Consider the following 26930-nt stretch of genomic DNA (forward strand, 5'->3'; position numbering starts at 1 on the left):
CAAGTTCGTAAGTCTCTAGCCTCAATATTGCCTTTGAGGGTTTGAAATGTAGTGTTTGAGAGTGTAGGCTCTGGAGCCAGACTGCCTAGGCTCAGTCCCATGTTTATTGCCCACCAGCTGTGTGGTCTTGGGCAGGTCGTAGGGCCTTGCTAAGCCTCAGTTTCTTCATCTACAAAATGGGGGTAATTAGTGCTTGCCTTATAGGGCGGTGCGATGTTTATGTGAGGGTCCCTGTGAAGTACAGAGCCATAAAGCATTTGAGAGCTAGAGAAATGGTGCCTGTCCCCTTCTCCTTCCAACTGCAAGTCATTTTTCCTGAGACCTGAGGTCTGATTTGGTCCCATCTGTTTTCCTGTGGTGTCCCTTTGAGCCAGTCGTTTTCCCTCAACAGGCCTCAGGTTCCCGTGTGAAAATTGGTGAATGAGGATACTTCAAGTCCTTTTCAGCTCAGACACTGCCTGGAGCTGTAGATCTGATGTAGGAGGCTCTCAGTCCTTCTCCTGAGCTGAGGAGTGGGGCAGGGTCCTAGACAGGTGGGTGTGTGAATCCATCCATCCAGCAACCAGCCACTGAGCACACTGTCCAGGAGACTCGTGCCAGACATGGTGGGTGATGCAGAGGTACACAGGGCACTCCTCAAGACAAACAGGGTCCTGAGGGGCCCATGGGCACAGCTATGGCCCTATTCAAATCTAGGCAGCTATGTGCTCATTGCCACTTACCTAAGCAGCACTATTTTTTTATTCAGAAAACTTTAATAGGTGTGATACACCCAAATGGTACAAATTCAGACAATACCAAATGTATACAGTGAAAAGTAAATCTCTTCCTCACTTCTTTCTCCCTGCCACATAGTTCCCCCTCCTGGGAGGCAAACACCATTACTAGTTTCTTTAGTCTTTAGAGATTTACATGCAGTACTTTGGTGAGGGTAAAGTTTATCCGTGTATGTATGTGTATTTCAATATATATCTATAACTCCTTGCCCTTTTAAACACAGATGGTAGCATGCATTTTTCTGTTTTTGCTCTTTTCCACTAACAAATATTTCTTGGTGATCGTTCCACATCAACAGAGTGCTGCTTCATTCTTTTTAACAGGTACATAGTACCCCATTATATGGGGTATCATAATAGAAGCCCAAGTCTCCTATTCATTGCTTCTAATCTTTTTCATAAAAGGCTGCAGTGAGCATCTTTGTCTATGTGTATTTGTGCACATGTGAGGCTATATCTGCAGGATAAATTCCCAGATGTAGAATGGCTGGACCGGTGTACACGCATTGTAAAGTTTGAAAGAGAGACCCTGCTCTCCAAAGAGATTTATCCCTGGAAGTGGAAAGGCCTATTTCCCCAGTCAGTGCAGTATCAACCCCTTGACTCATTGCTGATAGATGAAAAATGATATATTTTGGTTTTAATTTGCTTTTCTCTTATTAGGAGTGAGGTCTGGCTTATTATTTATTTATTTATTTTGCATATTTTTGGGGGGAATAATTTTAAATTTACAGAAAAGTGGTAAAGATAGTATAGAGGGTTCCTACAAACCCCTCACCTAGCTTCCCTGGTTGTTAATGTTTATGTAACCATGGTCCATGTGTCAAATCTAAGAAACCGACATTGGTATGATACTAATGACTTTTGAGCAAAGTTTTCACATTTTGGTGAGGGCGAGATAATGTGTTAGCTGAAGGTGGCATCGTAGGTGTGAGGTTGTGTAGGCCTACGATTCACTCATTCCTAGCAGAGTGCAGCCCACAGCCCAGGTCTCCTGGGATGGAGAGGCAGACTCGATGGAGAGAGAAGTGATTGCTGTTCCTCTTGGTTCCTAAGTTGTATTTAAATCACTGGATTGGCCCTTTATTGCTGATCCGTCAGCATTTTCCTTCCTAGCTTTTGGTATTCCAGTAGAGAGAATAGCATGTACCAAGGCCTAGAGGTATGAAACTTCGTCAACTTAGAAATCTTGATGACACAAGTAGTACTTCTCTTCTAGAAAAATTAACGCATTGCAGATACAGCTTAACTAACAACTCCAATGCAGTCCCTTCTTCTCCTTCCCAGAGGCAACAGGAGACTGTTTTGGTGTGTATCCCGCCAGAACGTTTTCTAGAGAGCACAGACTTTGCAGGCTGTAGTCAGGGGTGGAGGCGGCTGGAGGTGACATTGGGCAGGTGTTGGGAAGCTCTCCCCTTCTTTCCTTCCTCATACTCCTGAGGAATGTTCATGTCCCTCCATGCAGATAGCACTTTATACTAACAATGAGCTTCACAGCATGACCTCATTTGAGTCATTGCTGCTTTGTAGCAGCTCAGGTGAGGGTGGTTTTGTTAATGCTCTTCTTGAACAGATGAGCAAAAGCTGAGGCCCAGAGGGGTAGGGTAACTTGTCCCCAAACACAGCTAGGAAGAGGCAGAGTTATACTTGAACTTACTTCTGTTGCTTGCAGAAGGATAACTAATGGCAGTCATACCGATAATAATGATGCCAAAGCTTGATCGAGCGCCAGTCATTTTGCTCACATGATCTCATTTAACCTTGTGAGCTAAGTAGTGTTATTAGGCTCGTTCCACAAACAAGGGAGTTGGGGCATGGAGGGGGGAGGTGGTCTGATCGCGATGGGTGGGACTGGGATTCTAACCCAGTCCTGTCTCCCTCCCGAACCTGCAAGCATTACCGCTCTGCTCACTGTCTCTCTATCTGTGCCTTTCTTTTACCCTGCTGCTGCCTTGAAACCTGGTTTAGAGTTTACCGAGCATTTTTCACTGCGTCACTCACTTCTGTGCTAGTTCCTGCCTTGCTTCTCTCCCAGGTCTGTGCGTCTGTCTAGCTGATCTTAATGTTTTTAAGCTCTTCTCATCCACTCGCTACCTAGGCCCAGGATCTTCTCCTCTCATTGCATATGTTTAAAGATACTTCTCGAGGACTGCTGGGTGTCAGGCACTGCACTAGGTAGAGCAGGGAACAGAGCAGAGACAAAGTAAAACAAAAACAAACAAACGAACAAACAAAAAATGGCTGTCCTCAGGGAGCTTCCATTCTCCTGGAATGAAGACGTTTCTGGCCTGAGGCCTGGGTGCTTCTCTCAACCCAAAGCTGGCTCTCCCTGTGCTAGGCTCCGCTTGTCCTGCAGTCTCACTATTTGCCAGGCCAGTGGCACATCCTGGTGTCGGTTTTAGAGGTCCTAAATGTTTCACCCTCAAGACCTGCCCTCTTCCTCCAGTGGCCCCGGGATGTCGCTCTGGGCTCAGGGCAGGTCCTCGGGCTGCTCCTGGGGATTGTCTGCCCGCGTGATTTACTGTGCCTCACTGCGCCACATGTCTTTAAAATTACAGTGCCCATTTCCTGCTGAAATAATTTCCACAAAGAGTGGCTCCTATTACCGCAAGAGGCGTGCAGACGTCATGATTTATTATTATTTATGGTCCCAAGGCCTTGTTTATGCAAGACGGGTTAGGTGCGTGCGATAGAAATGCCATTATGCAAATGACATTGAATGTCCTTACTGCGCCTAAATAATTTTTGTGTTGGACGATTAAACCTCATCTGTTATTGATATGGGCTGCAGTCGGGCTATTACAGAGTCCCAACAGTACTTACTCCCAGTAATGGGAAAATTGAGAGAGAGAGACCAATACAATTGCCTCAAGTGGGCCATGAGGGTCTGGAAGGAGTAGGACATCTCGGAGGCCTGCACGAAGGGAGCCTGTGGACTCTCCAGATAAATAAGGAAGGCAGTGTCTGGCAATAAATTAAGCTTTGGGTGCCTTGGAGGATTTGCAGCCTTCCAGTGGTGTGATTTAGCCATTTCATTTCGTCAGGGCACTAAACAGCCCCACCCGGAGTTCCAGGGTGCCCTGTGCTGAGGGAGCTGCCAGTGTGGAGGGGAGGGTCCAGGGAAGGGGGTGGCTACTGATGACACTGGACATCCAGTCTGCTGTGCCAACACCGCGGCCGCCCGTGCTGGCCCCTGCGCATAACCACCAGCCTTTGCTCTCATTCTCACTTGCTAGCTCTCTCTGGCTCCCTTTTTTTTTTTGACACAGCTGTGAAGTCCCATTTTGATCAGTGTTGATAGCTTATGAATTCCAAAATTGACAAAATTTACAGAAAAATGAGGATAATCCATCTTCCTTAGCGGCCTGTCAGGAGCTGGCCATACTTCATAATCTCCAATTACAGATGCTATTTTCCGACATTTACATGCAGATATTAGAACCAAATGAAAATGAGAAACAAAGAGAGAATGGAAATGCAGCTATTTATATGTATAAAAGACAAACAGGTAAATTCGAGACATTTAGATTGGATTTGGGGTCCCTTTAGGAGGCTGGAAAGAGACAGCCCTGAGCACGTGGGGTTTCAGAATAGAATCGTAAGACATGTGGCCCCACCGGGCCTGCCCGTAGTCTGGCAGTTTGGGTTAAAAATGGGTTAACTCTGTTGAAACAGTTGGGGGGTGCTTGATTTGGGTGTGGGCACGTAGGGCATCCCCCAGAGTGTTAAGGGGTCTCTGGGAATCACCCAGAGCTCATGTTAAACTGTCAAGTCCACATGTATTTCACAAATGAGTAAGTTCAGAACCTTTAACATTTGTTTTTTAAAAAATGGTGTGTGCACGGAGTTTTGGGGGGAGGACGGGGCAGGAAATGACACTGGAGTCAGTTCTCCATGGCAAATTTTAAAAAGTTGACACATTCTGGGGAACAGTGCAAAAAATTGCCTCTGAGGAGGGGAAGCAGGAGGGTATCATCGCTTGTCAGAAGGGCCCTGGCCAGGTGTACAGGGAGTTGCACCAATAAACTTTTAAAATGGGGTATAAATAATAAAATTAATGGAGAGAGAAGGAGTTCTGATATATGGATCATCCGCTTCCTTCTCTAGGCTATTCTGGCTGAGAGAGGAGGGCCTGGGAGGGGGCTTTGTAATGAAAATGTTCTTCCCATACAATTGAAGGGAGAACAGCCTTGTTGCCCTTGCAGCTGTATGTGGCACTGGCTTCTGGAAAGCCGGGGATATTAATTAGCAGTGCTTTGGATTAAACTCTCCCAACCATGTCGGATGGTACAATTTTTTCTCTTTGTGAGCTTGACACGAGTGGCAAGGAGAAATCTGCCTGGGTTTTCCCAGCTTACTGTTATTACTGAACTTTTTTTTTTTTTTTTTACTTGGGGATCAAACCTCTTCCACTCCTGGAAATGAAAATGAGATATTTCAGAGTTTTCCTGGGCAGTTGGGCAGAGAGAGGATGTTTTGTTGGAGGTGGAAGTGGTTAGATAGGGAGATGGGAACTTCTCTGCCTTTGACTTGAAAGCTTTTGTTTATTTCTGTGAAGTCTCCTTCTAGCCAGCATTTTTCTTTTTTTTTTTTTTTGTCTTATTCAAGGTTTGATTTGTGGGAGAGGGGTGAAGGAAATAAAACCAGGAGGCTAAATTTATCGTGTGTGTGTGTGTGTGTGTGTGTGTGTGTGTATGTGTGTATGAGAGAGAAAAAAGAATTGTTAAAAATCAAACTCAAGCCAAACCATCACAAGTGTGTTTGTTTATATGTCCAATCTCAAAGCCAATTGCTTGCTTGTTTAAGTAAATGATAAGTATTAGCACAAAGAGTCATTATAATGCTTTGTTTCCAGGTGCAAAAGGAAAGATTCATGGAATTGACACATAACATGCAACATGCAAACATTTTAGTGATTATAAGCAAAGGCTCTTAAGTAAAGTTAACCTCGATATAAAGGCTTTTAAATTGAAACACCGTGTTGCTGTGCTAGGTTTTTCTCTATTATTTACATTAGCTAAAATTTGGGCTTACACGTAATAACAAAACCTAAGCCTAGGGTCTCATTTCTTTAGCTTCTGGTCTTACTAAAACCCAAAATGTTACTTTCAGTGGAGAATACCACACCCAAACCAAGCAAACAGTCCGATGCCTGAATTTTCCTGAAGAGTGCTAACAAAGTTACACGTGTATATTTATTTTGCTATTGTTTTCCAGTAATGTTCAGATTAATCGCTAATGTTGACAAAAATCTGAGCACGGCTATCCTCTGAGTTTATCGTATAGGCTGTTCTCTGAGTCTAAGTGGGGAGAATAAAAGATAACGTTGACCTCTATGGCTGAACCCATCTGTAAACATTTCCTATAGGAGGTTGTTCTTGAGCCAGGATTTGAAGGGGTGGATAGACAAAGATTAGAAGAGAGGAAGGAAAAAGGCACTTGGGGTGGAGGAACGGCCTTGTCACAGGTGTAGAGTCAGGAGCAGGTAGGTGTCTGAAGAGGTTATGAAGGTGCTCTTGGCATAGCAGTGGGCATTTCTCAATATGGGCCCCAATGCCTCATCATGAGGCACTTTAGAATCACAAAGAAGAACACAGACTCTGGGATCAGATAGCACCTGAGTCTGATACCCCTCCCCACAGCCTATTCAGCTGCTCCACCCTCATCCGCACTGGGATGGGGTTAGCAATAGTGGCAGAGAGCTACTGTACAGTGGTGCTCAAGATCTTGGACTTGAAGTCGCACTGCCGGGGGGTGATTTAGACACATTATTTTGGACACTTGTGCCTCATTTTCATCATCTGTAAAAGGGGGTAATAATAGCCTGTAGGGTTGTTGCAAGGATTAAATAAATTAATGTGTTTTAACACCAAGAATGGTAGCTGGTGTGTAGTAAGCATCCAGGAAGTGCGAGTTTATTTGAGTTATTCTAAATGTGAAAATTTAAGTGAGAGCTGGTAGAGTCTTAGACAAGAGCTGGACTGCTCTGAACCCAGGGTTTTCTTCTCTTCGGGCTCTTTTGCAGACTTTTCAAGGTTCACGGTGGCCCTGGATTCGTTCACTCCTTCCCTCTCTCCCTCACTCAGTTTCAGCCAGGATAGGTCTTGACTAGGCCTGCTTATAGGACCTGGCTTCAAATCAACTGAGGATGCTGCCCTTAGAGGTGCCTCCCCATCTCAAAGAGAGAGCAGACCTGGTACCAAACAACTGGAATAATAGCATGGGACAAATGTTCAAAATGAAGCATGGGGAAAACGTCATGTGGATTCAGAGAAATAAATGATTTCAACCAAAGAGACTTAAGAAAGCATCCAGGAAGATACAGCTTTTGAACTGGGCATTAGAGAACAAGGATTTAGACTGGGGTGAGGCTAGAAAAACAGCATGAGCAAAGACATTGCATGGAGGGACCTGGGCACTCAGGGATGAGTGAGTGTGTGTTTGGAAATAGGGTAGGTCTGAGTTGAAGTTGGGAAAGTAGTCTGGGATTTGAATTGGGGTCTGTAAGGTTCAGGTCAACTTTACTTAGAGGCAGTAGGGAGTCAGGGAGGGTTTATAAGCACAGAGCATTCTGGTTTGCAAATAGCACACTGGTTAGGAGTGAGAGAAAATGAATGTTTTTTAAAAAAATTATATGCAAAATCACTTTCCATTTCTAATGAATTTGTAGTGAGCTGTGTTGACCGCGAGAACAGTCTGAGTCAGCCAGGTGGTGAGGCCACAAGAAAAGCAGAAGCAAGTTTCTTCTGACCCAGTCAGAGAGAACATGTCCAGAATAAGGAGTAGAGGGCCTGGGAGCCCTTCATTGGATCCAGGTGGGGACAGCGGTAGTGCCCGTGGCCTGAGAGGACATTTGTTAGAACTGGAGCCTCAGAGAGCATACCCAAGACCAGCATGGAGAGACCTAAAGGGGCAGATTTCCAGGGCACATTCTCATAGCCGAGAGCTGTGTTGCTATGGAGTGGCCGCCTCAGGAAGTAGTGAGTTCTCCATCACTGGTGCATTTCAAGCATCAGATAGAGATCAGCCTCTATAACCCCTAAGCTCTTTTGGGTCCTGAGATTTGGTCTCACTAAGATTCTCTAAGTGGCCAGAGGTGGGAAAAAGGGCCTCTTGATTAGTCATTGCTGGAAAATTTTCTCTCGGACAGAAACTGCAATATTTGATGTCAGTCTTCTCCCTGGGGCTTCCTCTGCTACTCTGTACCACCTGTGAGTGTGTCTGGGGCTGCTGGAGAGTGCTGGGCAGCTGTAAACAGAAGAGAAAGAGATGAGTCAGTTAAACTTTGCAAATCTCTTCTTGAAAGCCCCTCAGTTCCACCGTAAACTATTTTGATTCAGGCATGGGCACAGTTCTGAAGAGCCAAATGAATGCAGAGCATGTCTCATTCATGCCTAGGTCCTTGACATCACTTATTCTCTCAGTGACCCTGGGAAGCATCTCTGGTGCTGTTGGCAGAGCCAGGCCATGGTACCTGTTCCAGTTCATTTGGTTCCACAGGCATCTATGTTACATCTGTTCAGAGCTGGGCACTGGGCCAGGAACTGCGGTCACAAACTGAGGGAGACACAGCCCCATCTTTATGAAGTCCACACACTAGTTGGGAGGTGAGAACCCTAAACAATTGCATGTACAGGCAGAGTGCTAAGTGCAGCAGTAGAGACAGGCCCACTTAGGTGTTCTATGAAAAGAAGGGAAATCAAGGAAGGCTTCCTGGAAGAGAGAGACCATTCAGAATCCTTAACAGGTCTTCCCCCCAGTTAATATTGATGGTAGCACCTTATAGATTATGGAGTATGTTTGCAAGCATGATTTATAGTTCCTCTATTCAGCAAACTTTTTTTTTCATGTTTAAATCATCTTTATTAGATTTATTGGGGATAAAATGGGAAAACTTTGTTTTTGTCTTTTACTCTTTTTTAAAATTAAACTTTTTAGTTTGAAATAATTGTAGATTCACATGCAGCTGTAAGAAATAATGTAGAGGGATCCCGTATATCCTTATCCACTTTCCCCTGATGGTAACATCTTGTAAAACAGTGAAGTATCACACTGGGATATTGGCTTTGATAGACTCAAGATTCAGAACAGCTCCATTGACACAAGGATCCCTTCTATTGTCCTTTTCAGCACTTTAAAACTGTTTGTTTAGATGTCTGGCCCTAAGGACTCAAAAATAAAATGAGAAGAAAGAGACCTGTCCTCAAGGACTTGACATTCTTATCATTCTCTTTGTGCTTTCATGACCTGGTGAGGCAGGTCATATAACCTCATGTTACGAAGGAGAAAAGGAGCGCAGAATATGAGGCGCCCGGCCTAGTTCCACAGAGCATGAACTTGACCATGTCAGACTTGCACTCTATCCTCTTGACCCCAGGGTCAGCGAGCTTCCTCAGCCACACTTCTCCCCTGATGACTGCAGGCTTCTGGATTTAGAGGCCTGGGTAGAGTGGGTGGGTGACACCTTCACTAACCTATAGACCTCCACCGTATTAGGGAGAAACCCATTCTACATGGCGAGGGCCCCACCTGTGTGGGGCACAGACCCTGGTGAGGCCTCAGTCAAGGCCTGTTCTGGTCCATCTCCCTCATTTGGTAAGTGGAGTCATTGAGGCCTAGACAGGGGTGGAGTCTGCCCAGGTCACATGGGAGTCCAAGGCAGAGCTAGGTCTCCAGGCTCCCTGCCGATCAGTGTAATCCATTGTAATCAAGACAGAACTATTCCTTAACATATGCCCTTCAGGTGCAGTTTTTGTGTACCCATGTTTACAAAGTGTGGAAGCTTCCTCCTTCTTGCTTCAGATTCAGAGCTCTCTCTCTAGCCGGAGGAGAGGAGTTCAGCCTGTGGCCGAGGTGCTTCTCGGAGGAGGATGTGCCACTGGCCCACAGCGTCTGAGCTTTACCCTCAGGGTTGGTAGTGAAGCCGTCTCCAGTTCTAACTCACTTCTGGGGCAACAACTCAGCACTAAACTTAGAGTTGGCTCACATGGGGTCCTCTCTCTGGGTTCTATCTCTCTGTCTACTCACAGCCCAGGATTCCCAAGGACATAATGGACCTTTAAGGGTTTTGCGAACTGGAAAGTGCTAGGCAAAGAAGCTTTATGCTTCTTGTGTTTGGAAACACTGAGTCCCTGAGATGGAGGGATAATGACCTTGGAGAGACCAAATGCCTGGCCGTCCTTGGCCTCTCGGGTTCTCTCATTATTCCACAGGTATTTGTTGGACAGCTGGCGGGTGCCAGCAAGTGGTGTCACAAGTCAAATATATGCTGTTTGGGTTTTCCTTTCACTTTAATTATGGAGAATTTCAAAAGTAGACAGAATGGTCTAATCACTTCTTCAGCCCCCATCACCCAGATTCAACAAATTATTGACTTACGCTAGTCTTGTCCCATTAATATCCCTATATTCCCCACACTCTATTTTTTTAACAGCTTTATTGAGGTATAATTTCTATGCCATAAAATTCACTCATTTGAAGCATATAAGTCAGTGATTTTTATTAATTCCTAGGATTGTGCCATCGACACCACAGTCCAGGTTTAGAACAGTTCCATCGCTCTGCAAAGATCCCTCGTGTGGATTTCTAGTTGGTCCCTGCTCTACCTCAGTTCCAGCCGCCCCTGCTCTGCTTTCTGCGTCTGTAGAAGCACCAGTTCCGGACACTCCATTTATGTCTAGCTTCTTTCACTTAGCATGCTTTTGAGGTTCATCCATGTTGTAGCATGCATCAATATCTTGTTTCTTTTTTATTGTTGACCAGTATTCCATCGCATATATATACCACATTCTGTTAACCACACTTTATTTTGAAGCTAACTCCAGACATCATATCACTTCATCTATAAATATTTCGGAATGACTCCTTAGAAGATGAGAGCTTAAAAGCATGACCATGAAACTATTGTTATACCTATAAAGTTAGCAAATTCTACAATGTCATCGAATGCCCATCCGATGTTTGCATTTCCAAATGTTCATTGCATCACACTTTTTTTTTTTTACAGTTGTAGTTTTTACAGTTTGTTTCTTGACATCAGGGTTCACATTGTGATTATTTGATGCATCTTTAAATCTCCTCTAACCCATCGAATTCCCTCTATCTCTCTTTTCTTGCGTTGATATTCATCTGCTGAAGAGGAAATCCAAACATTGTCTGTGGCCAGTTATAGAGGCATCAGTGGTGTCTGGGGACTTAGAGATCAAGTGCAAGTCCTCAGGCAGATGGGGAAACAGAGGCCAGCAAAGGGATAGACCTGCCCCTAGACTCCTGTCCCACCCCGGGTACCTCAGACATCCATCCTCCTCTGCCTCCTTAATCTCAGGTCATTAGGCCAGGCCCCGGGGACACACCTTCCCTACTCCACCTTCTGCCTTCTTCTGGGTAGGTGTGTAGGTGGGCAGGTGTCTGGTCTCTCAGGATGGCAGTGGTTGGCCTGGCTCTGGCCCAGCTCCCGAGGGTACCTGAAGCCTGGCGGTGAGTCTGGAGGAGCTCAGCAGGTGATGGGGAAGCCTCATGGCCCGAGGCGGCCTCCTGAGGTGGCTAGCCCCACAGCCTCGTCCCCCTGCACTGCCCTCCTTCATGCTGCCTTCCTTCTCACGTGTCTGTGTTTCTTTTCTCCTCCATGCTATGGCAGTGGTGCCCCGTGCTGATGAGACAATACTTGGTGCAGCCCCAGGCAGTCCTTTTCCAGGTAATTTCCTAGGAACCCAAATGACACCCAGCATACACTTTCCTGAGGCACGTGCCTCCTTGAGTCCCTTCTAGGATTTCTCTACCCTTCATATTGCTTAGTTTCCAAAGCGCAATCCTCCTTCTCCTTCAGATCCTCATAATCACCCTGGCAAGCAGGCAGCAAGGGGTTAGACTTAAGTTGCATTTTATTAATGAGGACAGTGAGGCTCAGAGAGCTCACCTGGCTGCTAAGGTCACAGAGGTGACAAAAAGATAGAGCTAGAACAAGAACCCAATGTCACTGCTCCTAGTTCAATGTTCTTTCTACCATGGGGTCAGAGGCTATTAATGCTGCAGATAAAACGCAGCTAAGGAAATCCATTCCTCCCCGCCCCCCTCCGTACCTCAGTTTTTCCAGGTAGGGAAAGATGGCCCTGAGTATCCTTCTAGCTCAGACATTGAGAGTACAGGACTTTCCGTCATCTGGAGCACGGTGTCTGAGAGGAGGGTGTGCATGTCTGGTAGTCTTGACTTGGAGACCTTACAGGAGTCTGTGGCAGTAGGCAGAAAAACTTTATCTCAGTAGGTTGCATTAGAGTGGACAGGTTGTGAATTGCTGATCTCAGTTCGTTTCTCTTCTTGGGTCATAGTCAAGGACAGAAATAGGGAGTCCTGATAGAAAGGTAGTAGAAGCCCAAAACGACATCCTAAGAAAAGACTCCAAGAGTTCAGAAAAACAGGAATGTGGAACGCAGCTATTGCCTGTGACATCAATGTCTGGGGGTAGGGTGGGGGGGAGGGGGCTGTGTTTCCACGCACATAGGTACACTGACATATTACACACGTGTGCCTGTGTGTGCGCCTAGGGTCTCTGCATCCCACTGCTCAGCCCTTGGCTTCCTGTAACCAGGAAAAATGGCTTCAATAATGCTGTCTCTCTTCTCTCCTCTTTTCTCTCCTCTTCTTTCCTCTTCTCTTTTCTTCTCTCTTCCCTCCTAATCTTCCTTCCCATTTTTTTTCTGTCATTCTTTCTATCTCTCCCAGCCTCCACTTTCACAAAGGACTTGAGTTGTCTCTCAAAACAATTACATATATCTATGTTAAGGCTGAAAAAAAGTTCAGAGGTTATGTAGAGGAAAGGGGAAAATAATTGTACCAGGTAACAACAATGATGTAGCTGTGGTGACTTAGCACTGAATTTGACTGAGCTGCCTGGCAGCCAAGGCAAAGAGGGGTATGTAGTGGTTTCCAAAGTTTCTACTGTTCAATCAGAGGCAAATTAACCATTCATCAGGAGAAAAATTTTTTCCTGGTAATAAATTGTAGGAGAGATTGACATGGAATTTGAATATTCTACTGAGCACTTCTCTAGGGGTTAAAAAAATAAGTTCTTTGTATGGCTATTTTCTTTTATTGCCTCTGACCACTATTGAAGGCCTGGTATTCCATCACAGACAGTGAAGGCACTTCCCCAGGGGCTTTAACTAACGCTATACATGGACATTGTTTTCTGGTCACCTGACTTGACGAGGAGTAGAAGTAGGAGGTTAGCGTATGGCTTGGAGCTCTTGTGGAAACACTCCCCAGTTCATTTTTGAGTGTTGTGGCTAGTGTCATGCTCCTGGGTCATACATTATACTCATTCAACAAGCACTTAGGGGGCTCTAGGGGCGCTCCATGCTCCATGCTTTCAAGGCAAACTGGAGAGAGATAGACAAACTGCCATTATATGTAGTGGGAAGTAGGATAATGGAGGTCTGTGCAAAATGCAATCAAGTACGAAAGCACAGATAAAGGAATCATGTTTTTTTTTGTAGGAGTGTGGAACCCAAGAATGGCTTCACTGAGGAGGTGGCATTTGAGTTGGGTCTTGTGGACAATGTAGGAGTCCACTAAATGAGTGCATGAGAGGGGCCCTCCAGGCAGAGGTAGGACACTGCCTGGAGGGGCTGAGGAGTAGCCGCTGTAGCAAGGTTCCAAGGAGCCCAGGAGACTGGGGAGAATTAAGCTGCTTTTAAAAATCACAGGCAGCTCACAGGAACAGACAGCGATGAGGACTTAGGGAATAATCACACATCAGAACGAAATGACAGTATCCCCTGGCTCGTGTGGGAGTGGAGGAAGAGCTGTGCGATCCTGCCGAAGAAGAGAGGCTGGGCTCAGGCCAGCCCCAGATGTTTAGGGAAGTCCACTTCACCTTCTGGCAGCCAGTAGTGGTTGGGCGACTGACTTTTGGACCCCTGTACACATAGTGGTCCAACCTGAAGTCGAGAAAGTAGGCAGGCCTGGCAGTGGGGTGGGGAGGGGTGCAGGGATGCTGACTTTCAGCTGAGATTCTGCTCGGTTCTCCTAAGAATCACTCATTCATTTTTTCATCCATATGTTCATTGCGTAAGCCTTGCACAGTCGAGTCCCAGCTTGTTGACCTTTTCTTCTTTACCTCTTCTACTTTCATCTCCTCCAATTATTGGCACGTGCCCTGTTTCTGGGTCCTGTCCTCTTACTTCTGAGCTTTGCGGGTCAGGGGTTGCTCAAACCCAGGTGAAATAAAGCCTGCTCCAAGAAATCTTTCCTGACCACTTCCTGCCCTGTGTAAATTAATGGCTCTGTGCTCTTGTTCCTCTTGGATGGAGCTTCTGGGGCCATGTGTCTTTTCCCTTGGGATTTGTGGATGAAGGTCAAGGAGCATGTCTAGTCTTCATGTGCCATCTTGCATGCCAGAGAGGCTCAATAAACACCGAACGGCCACTATAATCAGGCCTCCACTAGGGTACTCGGGAACAGAGAGGAGGGAGGCACCATAAACTCCACAGGGTGCCGTCTGGGAAGAGACCCTTTTTAGAGGCATTTTCACCTCTGTCTTTGCACATGGCAGTGCACTGAAGGAGCAACTTCCAGTGAGCTTTACTTCCAGTTCCTTCTTAGTGTATTAGTGGGCTAATGCCATGGCCAAGTCCCACTCTATGGAGGATGAAGTCTAGATAGTGATCTTTTCCTAGTAACTCCCTCCTGCATGGAACAAAGACTTTGCTGGTTGTGACCTATAGCAAGAAAAATATTTTCATCTTCACCTAGTACCTACCTACATATCTACTTATACGTGAAATAAAGATTCACAAACAGGATTTATTCTTTCTATGTGTGAGACCCTTGGCTATTTCCTTTTCTAGTTCATTCTAATTTCAATTTTTAGAATGCTGGTACTAGCAAATTGATTACACATTTGTTAAAGGGTCAGGATGCACTGTGGTATGAAAATAATTAGGGTAGTTGTCAAGACTTTGGAGTCAGATGGACCTGGGTTTGAATCCTGGCTCTGGTACCTAGAAGCTATTTAATCCTCTCAGTTTCTTCATCTGTAAAATGGGGAAAACAGAACCTACTTCACAGAGTGATTGTGAGGATTAAACAGGATAGATAATACAGGTAAAGCTCTTGACACAGAGTAAGTGATTGGTAAATGTGAGTTTTTGACACAGTCATGAGGTAATGTGCTGGCACTATTTGATGGGGTGAATAGAATGAAAGCAAGTTTCCTGCCTCCTGGGGCCTGGGGAGTGGTAGTCAAGAAGGACTTTCTGGAGGAGGAGGCATGGAAACAGGGAGGCGGGATGTCTGGGAACCACTACTGTCCTAACAGTGACCAAGAATCCTGTGTGAGTCTCCAAGGTCACTTGTTTCCTTTTCCACAAAGGACAGGCTTTGTTCCCAAAGATTTTTGGCCAGACCTAGAGCTGACCACATTAGATGCTTTTGTTTTTCACATTTAGGCCTCTAATCCACCGGGAATTGATTTTTGTGTCTGGTGTAAAGTTAAGATCCAATTTCTTTCCCCCCTTGTTTCTGAATGGATAACCGGTTACCCCACAGTGTTTATTAGAGTCCACTCTCATCTGCTGATTTGTACATCACCTCTCTCATATATCAGGGTTCCGTATATGCATGGATCAGTTTCTGGACGTGCTTCTGTTTCATTGGTCTATTTATCTGTCTCTGTGCTGATTCCCCACCGTCTTAATTACTGCAGCTTTGTGGTGATTCCTGATGTCGGGGAGGTGTGTCCTCGTCTTTTCTTTCTCCCTTAGAAGAACCTGGGCTGGCATTGATCCTATGCTCATCTCTGTGTTTCAAAATCAGCCTCTACTGGAGATAATTGAAGAGCCCTGGGAGTTCTGGACAAATTGTCCTCAGTGAGACTCTATCTCAAGGTCCTGTGCCTATAGCACCTGCTGGACTCACAGCTGCCATCCTCCCCAGTTGGCATTTAAACTGCCCAGGAAGCACTTTTTAATTCATTTGTGAAGAAAAGAGTCAAGAATGTGCCTGAGTCTGAATTCCCTCTGCCTGCTGCTTGCCCACTGGCTCCTCTGGTTTCCCTGCCTATGGCTCAGTCCTCATCGTCCTACCCAGGGAACCTGCAAATCCTTTCAGAAGGCTGCTTGCTTCCCTGCCCCTGTATGCCAAGGACATAATTCTGGACTGACTGAGATGTGTCTTCCATTGACAATGCCAGGGTCCTGGAGGGAGCTTCCCACGCCAGAGCTTGGCATGCACAGCCAAATTCTTTGGCTTAGGTATTTGCAAATATTTGCTTTACCTGAAAATAGGGTTGGGGGTTGGGTGGGAGATGAGACCTGTCACTAATGCTTATAATTTAGTCTGTCCTTGAATAGGGAGACCCAGGTGGCATCTTTACAACCCTTTCTGACAGTGGCTTGGATGCCAAGGAAATGACTCATCACAAGCTCTGATTTCGCGAAATGGCTTAAAGAAAGGAGCATGACTCATGGGCCAAATGCACATGGTTGGCATGGACTTGGTAAATCAGATGTATGCACCCCACGGTTTTCAGCATACAGGTGGTTACATGCTTCCAGAATTCACAAACACTTGCCAAACTGTGCCTCAGTTGGTCCGATGTACTGAATTTTGAGTAACATGTTATGGTGAACCATCTGCTGGACTAGGATTCTGCAAAGCCGTCTTCCCCTTGGGCCTCAGTTTACTCATGTGTGAAATGAGGTTTTGATTGGATGATGTCCCAAATTCCCGTTAATCTTGTTTCTGTGACTCTACGTCTATGGTTTTAGAGCACAGGATCAGAAACCTTTCCTTCCAGCGTCTTGGCAACAAGGCTCTTATTTCTGCCTTGCTTTTGGTTATCGGTGTCTCCTTCTCCACACTGAAGAGGGTAGTCGCCTCTGGCTGCTGGGACTGGGCGTGGGGAGCCTGCAGGCCACAGAGAAGCTGGGTTTGAATCTTGTGACACTGCACTGAACCCTGACCACTTCTGTACGTGGGCAAGACTGTTGATTCTGTCAAGCTGAACGTGCCCCCTCAGCGCTGGCACAGCAGCCCAGCTGGGTGGCTGAGCCCAGAAGGTGGTGGTGGCATTTGGCTGGGGTGCTTTGGAGTCTTGATGCTGAGTCTCTGTTTTGTTTCTTCTTTCAGACTCCCGAGTATTCAGCCATGGCCTCACTGGCTGGAGGGCTAGATGACATGAAGGCCAACCTGACCAGCTCCACCCCTGCTGATATTGGGAGCAGCGTGCCCGGGCCGCAGACCTACCCCATTGTGACAGGTGAGGACACCGGGGGTGTGGGGGATATGTGACAGGGAGTGAAAGAGAGAGAGAGAGAGAGAGAGAGAGAGAGAGAGAGAGAGAGAGAGAGAGAGAGAGAGAGACTGAGATGAGAATGCCTGTGTGGTGGGAAGAATGGCTTCTTGGTGCCTTTGGACTTGACTGGCCATTTTTGTTTTAATGGGGCTGAGTTCCTGGAACAGGTCAGGCAGGAAACTGCTGGGGCCAGGAGTTATGGCTACTTTGAGAAACCGCTGTAGATTGCTCTGACGAAGTTGGAGGAAAGCAAATGCCACATGGACTGCCAGCTGAGAGGGGTGGCTGGGAAGCCTCATGTCAGGGGGGCCTGGTGATTTCAGGCTCCCTTATGCATAGAGCAGAGTGTTCAGAGGCCCAGGATTTATCCCCCTCATGAGATGGGCAGCTCTGGTTGCCTCCAGCCTTGAGGACGAGTGGGCCTCCTGGCAGATTGTTGTTGGCATTTCAGATTTCTAGGCAGAGGCTAAGTCAAGGAGGGCAGGAGGATGAAGCTGGAAGGTGCTTGCTTGGTGTATGCAAAGCAGCTGCCTTTCTGGAAGGCCCAGGGTTAGTCTCTTTCACTGTCAGTGTAAAGATGAAGACTTTGGGCCCTTGACACCCAAACACTGCTGGGTTTGAACTTGCTGTTGACTAGCTGTGTAATCTCGGGTATTCTATATAAGAAGTATGGTTCGTAGTTTTTTGATTTCTAAAATGGGAATGATAACACCTACCCTATAGTTATTATATTGATTAATTAACTATTATATTTAGTTATATTATATATAAGATATACTTAGTTATATAAATATATATTAAGTTAAATAATATATGATATATAGTTATTATGTTAATTAATGTAATAATAATTATATTAATGCACATAATGCCTAGACTCTTGTCTAGTGTACAGAAGCACCCCATACATGTCACTATTATTTCTCGGAGCCCTCTCACGGTGCCGATCACCACTGTGCTCGCCCCTGCAGAGGGGGTTGGACTGGAAGGACCCAGACTTTCTGCTCCAGTAGCACTGGTTCAGACCGAGCTGCCAGTCCTGGGAGGTTGTCCAACCTGGCAGGCAGGAGGTAGTCTCGGATACTATATAGACAGATAGTGGGGAGCTGAGGGCGGCACTCGGGCCAGAGCTTTTGGGTCCAGCTTGAGGTATCAGGATGTTCCTGTAGGCTAATAGGGAGGACATAGTAAGTAGTGACAGAGATAGGGGTTCTTAGAAATGCAGCTGGGCTGTGGTTGCATTAGGGAAGCTGGAGGCTGGACTGAAGTTTGAACTTTTGGGGTGGGGGCCGGATGAGACAAGGTGTCAAGGCTCTGAGACCCGGGGTGATAGTGCTGATAGCACTGGGGTTATGGGCCTCAGGCAGAAGCAGCCGGGGCCCTGTTTGCAGATCTTGGCACCATGTACATGTGTCAGTCAAGTGGCAAGAGTGACTTGGTTCCCTGTCTACCTGAGATGGGGGAAGAGCCTGGAGGGCAGCCGAGCCTGCAGGTCGGGAGATGGGACAGGGGTAGAGGCACTGGGAGCTTCAGTCAGAGTGATATCCTATGAGTGATATCCGCTGGTGCCATGAAGATCTATGACAAGACCTCTGATAGCACCCCCATTTTACAGATGCAGAAACCAAGCCTCAGGGAGAGGCAATGACTCAGGGCTCAATATAAGGGGTAAGGGGGAGAGTTGGAGCTGGCCCTCAATCCTAGATCCTGGTTCTTATTCTTTTCAAGGAACTACGAATAATTAGGGAGGTAGGGGTGACAGAGTGGAAAGAAGCCTGGACTAGTTAATAATAATAGTAACTGTCACTTTATCAAGTATTACTAAGTATCAGGTACTCTGCTAGGTAAACTCATTTTACCCTAAGAAGAATGCTGGGAAGCAGGTACAATTATGTTCATGCCCATTTCATAAATAAAGAAACTGAGGCCTGGGGCAATTACGTAGCTTTTCAGAGATTGTAGCCAGTGAGCAGTATAGTTAAAATTGAACACGAGGGCCTGTATAGCCAACCACTCTGCCACATGGACAATCTGGGGGCTAATACTGACATTGTCTCTTCCTTGCAGTCTGGCTTTGGACTCATCCTTGAGCCTCAGTTTCTCTATGTGTAAAATGGTCCTTGTCTCTAGGGCCTTTTGAGGATCAAATGAGATTCCAGAGGCGACTGTTCTGCAGAAGAAGGATTTGTTGTTAGGATTGGGGCTCATGGGAAGCTTGGGTTTAGGCAGATTACAAGAAGACATTCTATTCTACCATCTGTGCACAAGCTTATTTAGATGGAAAAGAAGCCAGTAAATGTTGAGACTGTGGTTGTACTTCTGAGACTCTTCTCTGCTAAAGTGGTTTACTGATGGCCAACTGGCCAAAGGATTAGTCCAGCCCACAGATATGGTTCGTTGGGCCCATATAGGACTTTTTACGAATTTGAGTGAACATTGAAAAAGTTAAAATCTGAATTTCTGGCTTCCCTTGAAAAATCAGATCTCGGCATCTTCCTGCATGGTTGCAGTAGGCAGGGGCTCGGTGGCAATAGTTTCTCCAAACAGACCCCCACCTAGCGGCTCTCTCATCTGTCTCACAATGGAGAGGAGTTTGAGTCTAATACCCTGATCTGGAAAGTTGGTGTTCAAAGCCTGCCGAGTGGTTTAGGAGTCCAGGGGTCTGCAGAAGGCTTCAGTAGGCCCAAGTGGCAAGTCTGGGTGTGGGCTGAGTTTTCAGGTAAGACCAAAGACTTATTTGTATTTTGACCTATCCATTTTAAAGTCACGTTATAGAGCAGAAAAAGAATATAAATATCTCAGACAAAGTCAGAATTATGCTGACTTTTGAAATTTAAGAGTATTCTAATTATAAATATAAATATTATAACTATATATTTATATAATTTTATAAATATAAGCATTAGCTTTCTCATATGTAAACAATAGCCATCTAGATAACATAATAGAAGAAAACATTATCAATAACAAAAAAGAATGCTGAGGAGTAAATTTAACTTTAAAACTCCATCAGGGGACATAAAAGAATAGAGATATATAGTTTGTTCTTGAATAGGAAAACTTAATATCGAAATGTCAGTTTTCTCTAAGTAATGTATTAATTCAAAACAATCCCAAAATAGCAAGAGAATTTTTTGGGGGGGCAGGGAGGATCTTGTCAAAATGACACTAAATACTGGATAAATAAACAGTCGAAGACAGCTAGAAAAAATCTGAAATAGAGAAATGAGTAAAATAGCATATTTAAAAACTTTATGATAAAGCTATAATAATTAAAACTATTTATTACTGAAACTGAAGTAAGAAGACAAATGAAACAGCTTTGAGTCCAGAAATAAGTCCAAAGATATGTGAATGTTTACAAATGCAGCATTTCAAATCAGCAGAGAAAAAATCATTCAGTTAATGGTGTTGGGGTAATTGGGCCTATTGGATCCACACCTCACTCTTTATTCAAAATTAATTCCACATCAATAAAAACTTTAAATATAAAAAAAATAAACCATAATAAAGCTGTAAAAAAATACTAGAGAAATTTTTTATAATTGTGGAATGGGGAAGGCCCTTTAAAATTTGTTCCAAATACAAAAGACAAAAGTAATATAAATGACTGTTTAAATGTAAATCTTTTGCATGTATGGAAAAACACCCAAAGGCAAAGAACAAAATTGAGGGAAAACTAGTGGGACACAGATGACACAAAGCTAATTTCCTTAATATATAAAGAGCTTTTAAAATCAAATAAGAAAAAAAATCATAAGAAAAGACATATAAATAGAAAATTCATGGGGGGTGGTGGAATGCAGCTGTCCAACAGCATATGAAAGATATGCACCTGTCTCATAATTTTAGAACAGAAAATTAAAATAATCATGAAATGCTTAATAAAACCTATTAACTTATCAAAGACAGAAATGTTTCTTGAGGTTCAGTATTGGAGAGGGTATGAGAAACAGATGTTTTCATATACTGTTATAGATGTATAAGTCAGTGCAATCTTTTTTAGAGGGGAATTTGGCAATATCTATCAAAAGTTTAAATGTACACACCTACCTTCTCTAATCTTTTTATATGCACATTTAGGACTTTATCTCACAGATCTGTTTGTACAAATGCACAATGATACCTACATCTGTATGTTAATTACAGAATTGTTTATAATGGCAAACGAATGGAAACAACATAGCGTCTATCAACAGCAGTTGGTTAAATAAATTATGACTCCTTCATATAACAAACTAATATGCAGCCATTAAAAAGAATTAAGTAGAGTTATCCTGCCGATGTGAATAAATGTCCAAGATATATTTTTAAGTAAATAAACAATTTGTAGAATAATATGTTAAGTACAGTCCCACTGGTGTGACAAATATAAAGGGCATACACACAGTGGCCGGGGCACACACGTGCAGGGCAGATGGGACTTTGTGTGCTGTGCTCCAGTAGGGGTTCTCTGCCCCTCCCACCCAGCGTCCCCTTGAAGTAGCAAATCTTAACAGCGCCTCTCTCTCCTCTCCTGAAATTAAGTTCATAAAAAATAGGGCCTAGCTTCACATCTGATTTCAAATAAGATCGAAATGACGCTATTTAACTATGAGATGAAGGAGAAAGGGAAGTGAAATTGCTTATAATTCAATCTGTGTACTTTGATAAGTAAATACTTTGCATGTCTACGTGCGAGACATTAACGAAGTGGTCTAGGGCTTGCCCCGTGAACAGAATCACCGTAAATGCCACTGGCCTGACACTGACTTATGCAGGAGCGTGATTGTAGGGACTCATGCTGACTCAAACAGTGAGCGCGATTCTGCCACTCTTGGCAGCAAAGTTCCAAATGAAACAAGGTATGCTCTTTGCTCGAGTTACACGATAGTTGCACTCCTAGAAAATTCAGTGGTCATGGAAATTGCAAGTTCACATTTATATGCAAATGAAGTCTAGTTGTGTGTGGATTCAAATAATTACAAACAGATTTTTCACCTACATGAATGTTTGGCAGGACATGACAATAGTGCAGGACAAAGAAAAACTCTGTTGAGTGGGACCGTTCTACTGCAAACCAGTACTACTCCTCAGTCATATAAAAGCCCCCACAAATTTTCAAAACACCCTCTGGGGGTATTTGTCCACCCCACTGAGAACTATTAGACCCCTTTGAAGAAATGCTCCCAAGAGCTGCTAAGGTGGGCTTCTATGTCACCACGTGGCCTTAATTTTGCCAGTGTTAGTAGATGTGCTGACACAGTTCTGAACTCTTCAGGGGCGAGCCTGAGATTCTTCCAGCCCCACGCCTTACCTCCCCTCACAGTTGGACTGTGAGCCCCGGCCCTAGCCAGGGTGTGGCAGCCTGCGGTCTGGGAAGAGAGGGCAGATGGCCTCTGTGCTGCTGCATCCTGGACCTCACACTCTGGGCTGCCTAGAGAAGATCTCATCAGAAAACGAGTCGATTTCTCTCCATCCTTTATGTGCCACATTAAATATTAAGTTAAACCCCTGCTCAACCAGCCAGGGCCACGGTTCAGAAACTCCCACCATTTGCAAACCAGTGACATGGCCATCCGGTTCCTGCATTGTCAGCAGTTTGGGCTCATTCTGATTGGGACTAATTATCTGCAGGTGTGTCCTTGGGCCACAGACCTGCTGCTGGGGCAGCCTCCGTGCTTACCTGCCAGGGATGACAACAAGTGGGGTGCCAGTGAAGGGCCTAGCAATCTTGCTCCTAACTATGCCCACCAGACCCGTGGCCTAGGAGAACAAAGGAATGAAGCAGCCTGCGTCCTTGCTGGCTCCTCCTCCTGAGGACCATCCCTCTGGAACTGGGGCTTGCCCAGGGCCCTGCCCTCCACAGCCTGCTGCTGTTTTATGGTCAGATGAATTAAGAAAGTCCAGTTTAAATTTCCAGAGGGCTTTTCTTCTAACGTGTAATTGAGTATGTCAGCAGGAAAGCCAGGCTGCCTGGCTGGAGGCCCAGTTTCACTCGATTCTAGCTGGGTGACCTTGGGCAAGTTACTAGCCTCCATGCCCAAGTTCCATGTCTGTAAAATGGGGCCTGCAGATGAACTCCCTCCCAGGCTTCCTGCGATGATGACATGAGCGACCATGCGGGGTCTTAGCACAGAGCCTGGCATATGGTAAACCCTCAGTAAATGACTCCTGTACCAAAAAGTTTGGCCAGGTGCCAGGATGCCCTGAAGGCCGGTTTTTCATCTCTCCATGGGGAACACTTCCTTTGACCTGTTTTTTTATAAGCCATTTTGAGGCTCAATCAGACCCCACTCAATAACCTCAGAGTTAAATCATGATGAATAACAAAAGCAAAAAGACAAGGAATGCCTTATGTATCCAGGTTACCAAAAGGTGCTGGAAAAATGACAATAAAAGCTACAATCAGCATAATACCCTGTAACCACACTCAGCCAGGGAGTTTTCCTAGGAATCCTGTGGAAGCTGCTGGGTTTCAGAGTTGCTGGAAAGGGGGCAGAATATCAGTGGTTACTTTCTAGTGGACTGTCACTCTGTGCCTTGCCGGGAGTATGATGGTGGCCATGGTGGACAGTCCCTGCCCTCACTGGGCTCACCTGCTGGGGAGAGCCAGACAATTCACAGCAAACACAGAAAAAATGGGCACTATAATTGTATAATGGTTTGTGCTCTGAAGAAAATGAACTGGGGGAGGGAGTAGAGAGACTAGGGTCGGAGAGAGGTGGTGAGTGAGATGGGGGTGGGGGAATGAAGCAGAACTTCCCTAAAGAGGTGTCACCGATCTGAAATCCCAATGATGAGAAGCCTCTGAAGATTCGAGGGAAAGGCAACCCTGACAGAAGACACAGTCGCGGAAAATGCCTTTTAAGTGTAGAAATGAATGAGTGTGTGAGATGCTGAGAGGGTAGGACCATGTCTCTGTTCTCTCTCCACTGCCAGTTGGGCCCAGCCCACACTCAAGCCTCAGGAAGTCTCGTAGTTAATTTCCACTAACTTCAGAGGTTGGGTAGCTTTACCCAGCCTCTTCAAACAGGACTCACCTGAAGGTGTTCTCTGTTGTGATTTCAAAGAAGCTTCAAACAGGACTCACCTGAAGGTGTTCTCTATTGTGATTTCCTTTCCCACTGGCAAGCCAGAAGCTGAGGTGTCTGCGAAGTCCAGGCCAGCATCGGTGCTCTGAACTTAGACCTAGGCACTGCCCGAAACATCTCTTGGCTGGCATTTGGTGTCCCTATGAATTGGCCCAAAGACCATCTGGTCTTCATACTGTTTTTTACATTTAAAAAAAAATAGCCCTAACATTTTAAAGATCAGAGAAGAACAACCCAAACATCCATCGGCAGGGGACAAGTTATATAAAGAATAGCTCATTCGTACAAGGGAGTACTTGTACAGTTGTAGGGGAGAATGGGGGAGCACTTTATGTCCTGACAGGGAAGGATCTTTGAGATGCATTATTCATGAAAAAAGCAAGAATAGTGTGTACAGATGCTACTTTTTGTGGAAAGAAGGGAGAGACAGTGGGAATTCAAATCTGTATTTGTGCATATGTGCATAAAGGAACTCTGGAAGGATGCTTGGGAACTTAGTAGCATGTGAACTGGATGTAGGGAGAGGACATTTAACTGAATATCATTTATGTGTTCAATTCTTTGAGCTTTGTCAATATACGATCACATTTAAATTTAAAAGTGCCTGAAAATCAGGAGATTTTAACGTAAAGATTAAAATGTCTAACTTCTTTTGAAAAATTGGAAGGCTTGTTCACCTTGGGCCCACACTCCCACGTGGCCACACTCAGGTAGAGTGGAGAAGTGGTTGCCCCCTAAATGAGCCATATGCTCTTGTTTGCCCCTGATGCCACCTTGCCTTTAGGCTTTTGAGCTTCTGACCCCACTCCGGCCCCATCCATCCTGTCCTCTGTTATTTCTATTCCTGTCAAATAGAAACCCCTGCTGTCAAGCCAAGAAGGCTATCCAACGGGCCTTGCCCATCCCTGACTCTAGGCCTTTGCTCGGGCTGTTCCGGCTGCTGGGAATGGCTTTCCTATAATATCAGCTCTGTTTGTAAGAACTCAGTGCAGAGTTCTCCAGAAAAATGCAGCACTTTATCCTAGTGCAGTGACGTTACGCCTTCTTCGAACCGAATGCTATGGGCCTGCTTCAGGGACCACAGCCCAGAGGGAAATCTCAGCAGCCCAGATTGGAACTTTCCTCAGATGTACAAGACTATTTGCATTCTAGAAAGATGCAAGGTGAATCTCATTGGGGTTTAAAATATTTGGGTTTGGATTGTTAAATAGACTCATAGTTATAGATTCTATAGAAACCTAGAATTTGGGAATCTTAGTGTTTGGAGGGATATTCAGATGTTCAGAGACACTGGAGATCTAATCGTTTTAAAGCCAAAATGCAATTCAAGCATCTCTGTAATTAAAATGCACATCGAAGGAAAATATAATTTGCTTTCAGGTTAGCACAGTTTTCCCGAGAACTATTTGTTGAATAAACAAATTAATATTTGTGTAAAGTGTAGTGTCAATTAAAAAAAAATAATTTCAGCAGGAAGGACTCTAGTTGTTTCTGACCTTGTGTTTTGTAGGATCAAAATAAACAAAGCTGGATGGCTTTCCTGGTAACGTACTCAGATTTTTACACCTGTGGGCAGTTTGGAAGCCAGCCTTTCCATATAGCCTTCGAGAAGGTTTCTGGGCCTCCAGCTTCCCAGCGCACCCTGCTGCGATCCTTCTTACTAAAATAGTGATCTCATTATTTGGAAACAGCTTGTTCTCCTAGTCAGAGATTTCCACTGCCTTGCCATTATCAGGAAGAGAAAATGCTCCAAATTGTAGTACCTGGCAGTTAGCAGAGCTGCCACCAGTCAATAATTCATTTATTCATTCATTCATTCACTCATCTCTCTGTTAAAATCCAGCTCCTCCATCATGTAGCCTGGGCTGGGTCTTAAGGGTTGTAGAATCCCTGCCCTCAACACACTCCTGGTCTGACAGGGGAGGCAAACATGGGTACATGTACAAAGCAAAACAAAACAAACGAGAAAAAGAAAGATAAGCACCACGGGGGGAGCCAAGTGTTTTTTAGGGCATGGAGGAGGGAACCACTGCTGCTCTTGGACTGAGGGATTTGGGGAACGGAACGTTCTGTGGAGGACGCCATGTCTAAGCTGCTCTGGGGAGCCACGTGCTCTTGGCTGCTTTGCTCTGAAGCTTGCTTTCATCTCTCTAATCCCCCTTTTATAATTCCTTTTTAATCACAAAGTAATACAAGCTCATTGTAAAATAAATTTGAAGGGTCCATAAGTATGGACAGCAACCTGTGACTGTGTCTCCTCGCCCCATTCCTAACCCATTCTGCTGATGTGGTACGTTATGTCCCTCCAGAACCTTTCCTATGCAAAAAAAAAAAAAAAAAAAAAAAAAAAGTATCAGGTTATACACACACAGTTGATTTCCTATAAATAGATTTTTACTCTTCACACTGTTGTTCAATTTTTAAAAATTTTATGTCATGTTTTCTGGATACCCAGCATGCCAATAGTTTCATCTAATGTTCTAGATGAACCATCATGAACTTTCCTCGAGCCATATGGGTTGGAAAGTCCACATCCCCGGGCTGAGGGGTGAATCCATCTCAGTATTTGACACCCAGGGCTGCAGCCAGAGAAGGACAGGTCTTGGAAGGGGAGAGGGCGGAGAACCTTATCATTCATGGGAGGCCCAGGGCTATTGGCTTAGACACAGTGGACCTGGGACCTGCCTGCTGCCTCCCTGTGCTCAGGGATGTAGGGGGTGGGAGTGGGGAGGAGGTGTGGCTGCTGGGAACCAGCAGGGGAAGCCGCTGGGGGGCAAGCTTTAGTACAGT

The 26930-nt window shown here is 45.1% G+C and overlaps 1 protein-coding gene across 4 annotated transcripts in view; it reads left to right on the forward strand.

Moving 5' to 3' along the window:
- Positions 1 to 26930, forward strand: part of PAX5 (paired box 5) — a 169840-nt gene that overhangs the window by 80548 nt on the left and 62362 nt on the right. For 3 of the 4 annotated variants that reach the window (XM_036238530.1, XM_016130273.2, XM_016130274.2), the window contains 2 exons: positions 11413 to 11469; positions 16902 to 17031. In XM_036238530.1, the coding sequence (XP_036094423.1) occupies positions 11413 to 11469; positions 16902 to 17031 (187 nt within the window). The remainder of the gene's footprint in view (positions 1 to 11412; positions 11470 to 16901; positions 17032 to 26930) is intronic. The other variant, XM_016130275.2, reaches the window with a different exon arrangement.

Source organism: Rousettus aegyptiacus, unplaced genomic scaffold (genome assembly GCF_014176215.1).
Source record: "Rousettus aegyptiacus isolate mRouAeg1 unplaced genomic scaffold, mRouAeg1.p scaffold_m13_p_3, whole genome shotgun sequence".
In the NCBI taxonomy this organism is placed as follows: Eukaryota; Metazoa; Chordata; class Mammalia; order Chiroptera; family Pteropodidae; genus Rousettus; species Rousettus aegyptiacus.